The sequence below is a fragment of the Octopus bimaculoides genome, chromosome 23, assembly GCF_001194135.2.
Source record: "Octopus bimaculoides isolate UCB-OBI-ISO-001 chromosome 23, ASM119413v2, whole genome shotgun sequence".
NCBI classification, from domain to species: domain Eukaryota; kingdom Metazoa; phylum Mollusca; class Cephalopoda; order Octopoda; family Octopodidae; genus Octopus; species Octopus bimaculoides.
The window spans coordinates 12,194,133-12,203,653 of NC_069003.1; the positions used below are offsets into that span (position 1 = coordinate 12,194,133).

At 37.5% G+C, this 9,521-nt stretch overlaps 1 protein-coding gene across 1 annotated transcript in view; it reads right to left on the minus strand.

Annotated features, from left to right (window-relative positions):
• The window catches only part of LOC106884328 (regulator of telomere elongation helicase 1), a 65,537-nt gene continuing 56,016 nt past the window's right edge, over window positions 1-9,521 (minus strand). The window contains exons 6-9 of the mRNA XM_014935662.2: window positions 4,680-4,740; window positions 2,553-2,637; window positions 309-393; window positions 1-112 (exon numbers count right to left, since the gene is read on the minus strand). Of these exons, the coding sequence (XP_014791148.1) occupies window positions 26-112; window positions 309-393; window positions 2,553-2,637; window positions 4,680-4,740 (318 nt within the window). The 3' untranslated portion in view covers window positions 1-25. The remainder of the gene's footprint in view (window positions 113-308; window positions 394-2,552; window positions 2,638-4,679; window positions 4,741-9,521) is intronic.

A 9,521-nucleotide genomic window follows, 5' to 3' on the forward strand; every position in this document is an offset into this window, starting at 1 on the left:
ATAATGGTTAAGGATGAAATAAATATCACGAAGCGAAAGAACTTACCAAATTGTGTGCTTCATCAAATATAATGACGTTGCCTTTCAATTCAACACCATTTGACTTGCGAGACTGAAAAACAATGAAACCAGAACACTTTAAGAATCCTTGACGCAAGATTTTGTTCGACTAAACCCTTTCAGGTGGTGTCGCAGTATGGTTGCAGTCCAATGAGTGAAACAAGTGAAGGAGAGAATCAAAATAACACAAAAATGGAAACAGAAAAATAAAGAAAAGAAAAGAAAACTGTAAGGAAGCTGTTTCTTACCTTTGGATCAAGTAGATAGTTGTACGGCATAAATATTATATCTGCATCCTTCTTGAGATCTATTGACAGGTAATAGGGGCACAATCTAATAATAATAATAATAATAATAGCAACAATAATAATAAAAGTTTCGTTTTTGCATTTGGTTTGCAAGTTTCTTTATGTGCATTCATGTTTTGAAGCATATTTTATTGTCTGGAGAGAGCCATTCTCTTTTAGTGTCTTATTTAACACACTCACCGGTTAGATTTCCACTCACTGGAAATTGAACCAGTGAGTGTGTTAAATAATAAGGCACTAAAAGAGAATGACTCTCCCCAGACAAGAAAATAATAATAATCCTTTCTACTATAGGCGCAAGGCCTGAAATTTTTGGGGAAGGTGAAGAGTCGATTACATCGACCCCAGTATACAACTGGTACTTATTTTATCGACCCCGAAAGGATGAAAGACAAAGTCAACCTCAGAGGAATTTGAACTCAGAACACGAAGACAGATGAAATGCACTAAGAATTTTGCCAGCGTACTAATGACTCTACCAGCTCACCACCTTAATAATAATAATAATGATGATGATGATGATTACAAATTTTGGCACAGGGGCAGCAATGTCGGAGAGGTGGGTTTAAGTCAATTACATTGACCCCCACCAGTGTTCAACTGATACTTATTTTGTCAACCCCGAAAGGGATGAAATACAAAGTCAACCATGACAGCATTTGAACTCAGAGTGCAAAAAGTCGGAAGGAATATTGCTAAGCATTTTGCTCAAATTGAAAGCAATTCTACCAAAATGCCACATTTATTATTATAATAATAATTCTTTCTACTATAGGCACAAGCCCTGAATCTTGTGGGGAGGGGCTAGTCGATTATATCAGCCCAAGAGCATGACTGGTACTTATTCTATTGATCTCAAAAGGAGAAAAGGCAAAGTCAACCTTGGTAGAATTTGAACTCAGAACATAAAGACAGACGAAATGCTGCAAAGCATTTTGCTCAGCATGCTAATGATTCTGCCAGATCACCACCTTAATAATAATAATAATAATAATAATGATAATAATAATTCTTTCTACTACAGGCACAAAATCTGAAATTTGGTGTGGAGGGGACTGGTCAATTACATCAACCCCAGTGCGTAACTGGTACTTATTTCATCAACCCTGAAAGGATGCAAAGCAAAGTCGACCTTGGCAGAATTTGAACTCAGAAAATAAAGATAGACAAAATGCCGCTAAACATTTCGCCCGTCATGTTAAGGATTCGGCCAGCTTAATGGTAATTAATAATGGCATTGGTTTAAAATTTTGGCACAAGGCCAGCAATTCTAGGGGAAGGAATGATTGATTACATTGACCTCAGTACATGACTGGTACCTGATTTTATCAATCATGAAAGCATGAGCAGTGAAGCTGACACCAGCAGCATTTGAACTCAGAACGTAAAGAACTGGAAGATGCCATGAAACATGTTATCTGAAATGCTAACGATTCTGCATGTATACTTACCTACATGTTTGCCAACAGTAAACATGGAGTAAGTAACAGGGAAAATTGTAAGAGACTTTACAGATGTAGGGGCAGGCATAGTTGGATGGTTAAGAAGTTTGCTTCACTAACCCATGGGTTCAAGTTCAGTCCCTCTGCATGGCAACTTAGGCAAGTGTCTTCTACTGTAGCCCTACACTAACCAGAACCATTACATAATATTATATTATAGATATATAGATATGTAGGTGCAGGAGTGGCTGTTTGGTAAGAAGCTTGTTTTCCAACTACATGGTTCTAGGTTCAGTCCCATTGCATGGCACCATGAGCAAGTGTCCTCTATTATAGCCTCAAGCTGACCAAAGTATTGCGAGTGGAGACGGAAACTGAAAGAAGCCTGTCGTATATACATCTATGTGTGTGTGTCATTGGGTCTGTGTTTGCTCCCCACCACCTCTTGACAACCAGTGTTGGTGTGTTTATATCCCCATCACTCAACTGTTCGGCAAAAAGAGATCAATAGACTAAATACTAAGCTTAAAGAAAAATAAAAGTACTGGGGTCAAATCATTTGACTAAAATTGTTCAAGGCAGTGCCCCAGCATGGCCGCAGTCTAATGGCTGAAACAAGTAAAGAATAAAAGATGTGTGTGTGTGTATGTAATTATGATAACTAAAAGATGAAGATCAATTAATATTAATTAAGGGATAGAGAAACCAAGTGAAAATCAATTAACATAAAGGAGTACTTTACTTGTGCTGGACCCCAATAGTAACTAGGTCTTCAATATCCACAATGTTACCAGTTGCCTTTCGAGGGTCACCCGTCCTCTTCAATTCTGAAAAAGGCAAAAACAGAGCAGTGGAGAGAGAGAGAGAGAGAGAGAAAGAGAGAACTGAGTTTTTTTTTTTTTTACTTATTCTTAAAATCTCCCCCAGTTCTTCCTTAATGGTGTTCTCTGGATAAACAGATAAGTATGCCTATGATTAAAGATATTCATGATACAACCATTCTATCTTAACCTTTTAGCTTATTATTTACTCTGTCAAATGTCATGCTAATTTATTCACATTGTTTTGAATTAATCATGCATTATCTTGTAGCTTTAAGATCTCAATGGAGTGATTATCATATTTTTAAAACGATATTGTTCTGTAGGTGTGAGGAAAAAGTAAAAAAAAGCTTCCTTTTCAAGTCATACCAACTTATAAGGGCTGGTTTCTCAGTTTCCATGGCGTTTAAATTCCCCACCTGGATGGGACGGCAGTCCATCACAGAATTACTCGTTTTTGCCAGCTGAGTAAATTGGAGCAACACAAAATGAAGTGTTTTGCTTAAGAACACAACACATCACCCGGTCCAGGAAGCGAAACCACAATCTTACGATCAGGAGTCCAACATCCAAACCACTAAGCCACAAGCCTCCATGATAGGTGTCAGAGGCTTGATCTGGCCTGTTTTAGTATAAAACAGGCAAAATATTTGGGCTGGATATGGTTGGTTTAATCCTTTGGCATTCAGATTGCTCTGTCAAATGTAATTTCACTGTTTTGGATTAATCACAGATTATCTTATAACCTTGAGTGTTTGATGATATAATTAGTTTACTTTTAGAATGACCTTGTAGGATAGGTGTGAGAGGCAGGATCTAGTTGGTTTGAACATAAGTCTAACTGAAAATGGTAAGCCAGAGAGCCGCACCAAGCCACAGTCTGTTTTGGCCTAGTTTCTACAGCTGGATGCCCTTCCTAATGCCAACCACTCCATAGATGGTACTAGGTGCCTCTTACATGTCACTGATATGGGTGCCTTTTATATGTCACCAGTGCTAGCCATGGCTAGGATTTCACTTGGCTTGACGTATCTTTTCAAGCACAGCAAATTGCCAAACGTCCAAATCCCTTGTCATCACTTCTGTGAGACATAACATTTGAAGATCACACTTTACTACCTTGACCCATGTCTTCCTGGATCCTCTTTTTCTACAGGTTCCCTCCACAGTTATAAATCACCACTTCTTTATGCAGCTGTCCTCATCCCTACTATAACATCAGTCTGAGCAATGTCACTCAAGAGAGAAAACAGTATGCATTTTATAGTGCTTGGTGCCATGAAAATGCACCCAGGGCACTCTGTAAAATAGTTAGATAAATGAAGCAGAAATCATAGTCAAGGTCACTATGGTCTGGTGGATGACATGACCATCTCTCTAGTGCTGGTGCTATGATAAAACAGTCCCAGTACACATGGGAGTGCAGTAAAGTTCCTGGTTTTCAGTCAAAGAAAATACAAGAGGATCAGTTAATTATGATTTTATTCAACATATTCCCCTCTAAGGTTCACACACTTATTGCAGTGGTCCTTCAGATTTCCTAAGCCCTGTAAGAGAACTTGGAAGGCTAGGCCTGAAACAAGGAACTTTTCAGCATCCCCTCATATTTTGTATAGTGGTTGGTGTTAGGAAGGGCATTGAACCATAGAGACCATGGCAAAACTGAGATGTCTATAGTAGTGGAACTGTGACCTCTCAATGTACAGAAGTAACATAGTGACCTGGATAGACTCTGAGAAATTTTAAAATAATTAATTTAGTTCTCCATTTCTTGAAAATACTCCCCTTCCACTTTCTTTTGTGATTTTCTAACAAATACTGCAAAGATCATCTTTCTTTCTCCAACTAAATGGTAAATTCAAATTCATAAAGTTGGGTTTCTTGTCTTTTTTTTTTTGCATACATCATTCTGTACATCAACTTCTACCTGATGTATCTTAATCCAGGACATGGACTTACTCATTTCAGTTATTTATCCTTAATTCAATTTCATTAGAACTGATGATGATGATGATTCCAAATAATGAAGGAAGGAAGGAAAAACTCACCATCAAGTTTGTTGTAAAAGCGACATGTCCGGTTGTTCACCTTAGCTCGACACATTAACACCTGGATGGAAAAGATAAAAGGGAAGATGTACATGCATATACAGGGTGTCCCAGAATTAACTACAGATAGTTAAGTCTGGGACACCCTGTGTGTGTATGTATATATATGTATGTATGTATGTATGTGAATATATGTGTGTGTAATATTCATAAAACAGACATGGAGCCTGGGCAGCTCTTCAGCTGGCCACCTCCTGTCAAACCATCCAATCCACGCCAGCATGGAAAACAGACATTAAATGATGATGACGTGCGTGCGTGTGTATATATATATATGTGTGTGTGTGTGTGTGTGTGTGTGTGTGTGTGTGTGTGTGTATATATATAGCAATAAGAAAATGGAGGGGAATATGCGGTACCCATCGACTTGCAGACACCGTATTCTGTTGATTAATCTGTTTATTTTATAACTAAATTGACAAAAAACACAATATACAGACACTTATGACATACCATGTCATACCAACAATTAAGATTTCAAATTTAAAGGATATTTAGCAATTGGAGAAGGGACAAAATCTTACAGCTGTTTCGGCCTAGTGTTGGCATGCCCCAGTCTATCTATATAGCTCCCATACGCTGGAATACTTAGTAGATGAAAATGATGTAATGGGTGTACATGCATGATTCACTAGGCCACTTCAGAGATTTACAAAATTCAATACATGAATTTTGCCAAATTTTAATACAAATATAAAATAAGAATAAAAATTAAAAATAAAAATATAAGGCACATAAAAAAAACCTACAAAAAGTATATAAAACCATATAAATAGTCATAAAAACTCCAATGTACATGCCTATGCATGTATACATTACCATATGCAGCAATAATTGGGTACCCTCCCAGCAGTATATTGGATAGATATTATCCCTTAGTGGGTTGGATCTTCAACCCTAACTCTTGGATTATATATATATATATATATATATATATATGGGGAAGAGACAGAGGAAGCAAAGTGAGACAGAGAGAGATAGAAAGGGTGAAGTGAAGCAAAAAATAAAGTGGGAGAAAGGTATGATGAAAGATGGGAGGAGGACAACAACTATGAAGAGAGACGAAGAAAGATGAAGGGTGTTGAGAGTAGATGAGGAGAAAGAGAAAAACTGACTGAGAGAGAGAAAGAGAGATGTAAGTGGGACGGTGGGAAAGAAATGTAAACAGGAGGGAGGGAGGAGCATGAGATGTAGAGAAAGATAGGCATTCAACAAGAGTGGGGGAGGAGGGTAGTGGAGTTGGTGGTGTTGATAGTAGCGTTGATGGTGTCGAGGGTAGTTATTTTGCTGTTGTTGTTGTTGGTGGTGGTAGTTGCACTGGAGTTGGTGGTGTCATTGATGGAGTTGGTAGGGGTGACACTAGTGTTGTTGTCGTTAGTAATGTTGCTAGTGTTGTAGAGTGATGGAGAGAACTCAGCTAAGTGCCATGCTGCTCCATGTTACCGTGCCACCACCACCACCACCACACCAAACTTGGCACCTGAAAGTCTCACAGATAAACATCTCTTTCTCAAGTAATTACCAATTTGCAGAGTGTGCACAACAATGCATGTATATGCACAGGTAACTTGCAGAAATACACACACACGCATGTAAATGGATGTGTTCAAATCCTTCAAACATCAATAAAACTGTGTACACTCATTGCATGTATGTATAACAGGGTGTATATAAGTTGTGGTTCAATGCTCCAGAGACACTTTCCCCTCAGGCACAGTGTGACATAGGGTGTGATAACACTAGAGCCCTTGAGTCATAGGTTAAATCTGGTTGTGTGATTAAGAAGCTCGCTTTGCAACCATGTGGTTTTGGGTTCAAACCCACTGTATAGCACCTTTGGAAAATGTCTATTACTATAGCCCCCAGATCAACTAAATAACTTGCGAGTGAATTTAGTAGATGGAAACTGTGTGGAAGCCTGCCATATACATATGTGTGTGCAAGCATTTTTGTGTTGACCTCTCCACCACTGCTTGACAACTGGTGCTGGTTTGTTTATGTCAGGGTTATAGTAGAAGGCCCTTGCACAAGGTTCAGAATGGCATTGAACCTGGGATCACATAATTAGAAAGCAAACTTCTTTACACAGCCTTGCCCTGCAACTATTACAACTAAAAACAATTCAAAATATTCCTTGGTGACCCTGTTGGTGATGGTGCCATATAAAAAGTACCAAGTACACTCTGTAAAGTGGTTGGCATTTGGAAAGGCATCCAGCTGTAGAAACCATGCCAAAATGGACAATAAGACTGGTGTGGCTCCCAGCCTTGCCAACTCTTTTCAAACTGTCCAATCTATGCCAGCATGGAAAACAGACATTAAATCATGATAATGGTGGTGATAACAATATACATATACGTGTGTGTATGTGTGTGTATATATAAACACAAACATATACGAAGGGATATCAAAAAGTTCCAGGCTTTAAGGGTACCGCATAAGGCCTGGTTGAAGGACCAATCTTCCGAGCTCGCTCAGAAAAACTGAAGGACTGCTGTAGTAAGAGTGTGAATCTGAGAGGGGAATATGGTGAATAAAATCATAATTGAATAAAATCATAAAATCATCATTACTGATGCTCCTGTAATTTCTTTTACTCAAAGCCAGGAACTTTTCAGCAACCCCTCGTGTGTGTGTCTGTGTGTGTGTGTGTGTGTGTGTGAGTGTGTGTATATATGTATATGTAGAAGGTTGAAAAGTAACACATGAGTTGATATGTGTAAAGAAAATAAGACAAGGTAGAAAATGCTAAAATAATTTTATCATGAAGAATATTTTAGTACCGGTTTCAGTCTTTGCGACTTTTTCAACTTAAAGTAAAGCATGAAAAATAATTAAATTGTGGAAAAATTAAATGAAATGTTTTCTTAAGGGACACTTTCGTTTTTTTCTGTCTGTCTCTGTCTCTCTTTTTTACTCTTGTGAGTTGTAGGTATTCAGCAGCATATGGAAATATTTAAAAACAAACATTTCATTTAATTTTTCCACAATTTAATTGTTTTTCATGCTTTACTCTAAGTTGAAAAAGTCGCAAAAACTGAAACCGGTACTAAAACGTTCTTCATGATAAAATTATTTTTCCTTATATATATATATATGTGTGTGTGTATGTGTGTGTATTCTGTATTTATTTACTGCGTCTGTAGAAGTTAGAGAGTCAAAATGACCAGGCATGACATTACAATGTCATGCCTGGTCAAAAAACAAAAAAAACACTGCAGTAGCTGACTCATTTACAATGTTTAAGTGTCACACATAAGTCTGTGACACCTGTTCTAGAGAGATTAGTCAGGCTTCATCTTACTGTTATAATTTTCCAAATAGAATATTTATTTTCTCACAGATTTTTAATGAGATTTCTTTCTTCTGTGAATGTAAATTTAATAAATTATAATACAGCATCACAATATTGTATTTTCCAGAAGTGCATAGTTGTCACTGTATTGTTCCAATGTCTTTTTTTTTTCTGTTCTTTAAAGGGGGGTTACATACAGGGGATGGTGTAATTGACCATTCAAAATCTAAATCTGTCAGACGATGCTCTTAGTCCCCATGGATATCTTGATAAGGCTGTAGTTGAGTTTCAATTGTCCTCATACATGACTTAAACCACTAAAAAATGCCAATCACAGAGAAGGCCAAATGAGAATCTACCATATATAAGGTTTAACCATCTACCCAATATTCTTAAGAACCTTAGCTGGTAATATACACAGGGCATTTTTGTTTGACCCTGGGTCGGTTCTGTTCCAGCAAACATATGAGACAGCAAGTGGACTTACGGATTTGGTAGAGTAGTAAATAAAATGTCTTCTAGTTAGATTCTGATATTAAATTCCACCATGGTTAATTTTGCTTTTTCATTTAATTCAGGATCAAAGCCTTGTGAGATATATGTAAACAATGATAATGATGATGTGTGTATATATCTATGTGTGTGTGTGTCTTTGTATCTGTCCCCCACCACCCCTTGACAACCAGTGTTGGTGTGTTTACATTCCTGTAACTTAGTGGTTCAGCAAAAGGCACTGATAGAATAAGTTCTAGGCTTTAAAAAAAAGTCCAGGGGTCCATTTGTTCAATTAAAACCCTTGAAGGCAGTGCTCCAGCATGGCTACAGTCAGTTGACTGAAACAAGTAAAAGATAAAAGATACTCCTTATTGGACATGCCTTAATCAATGAATACTTGTACTCATTTTTTAATTGAATATATATTTTTTTGTGCATAGTGGTTGTTTCTCCCTGAGTAGAAATGCACATTATAAGCTTAACTGTCCATATATAAATTGTGTGTAAATAAAGAGAGAGAGAGAGAGAAAGTGAGAGATCTGTGCCTGATCATCTATTACACTTTAGCCTTTCAACATCTGGCATAAACCCCATTCAGTTGAATGAAAAACAAGCACACAGTTCAGTCTGTAAAGTGGATGGTATTAAGAAGAGACCAGGCCAAAGACGACACTGGAGTTCAGTGCAGCCCTTGGGATTGTTGGAACCGGTCAAGCCATCCAATGCATGCAAGCATGGAAGACAGATGTTAGATGATGATGAAGATGATGTATATATGTAGATATGAGAGGTATTGGTATCCAGAAGACCCAAGGTGGCAGGTAAGGCAATGTAAGTGCTATAGAAGGACCGAAGTTAAACTCTCGGTTCAATAATAATACGAGTGAGGAGTCTAATGCGGGTCTTGTATCAGCATGTATATGTTAAATAAAATGAGGCAACAAATATATGTGTATATATATATATATATATATATATATATATATATATAT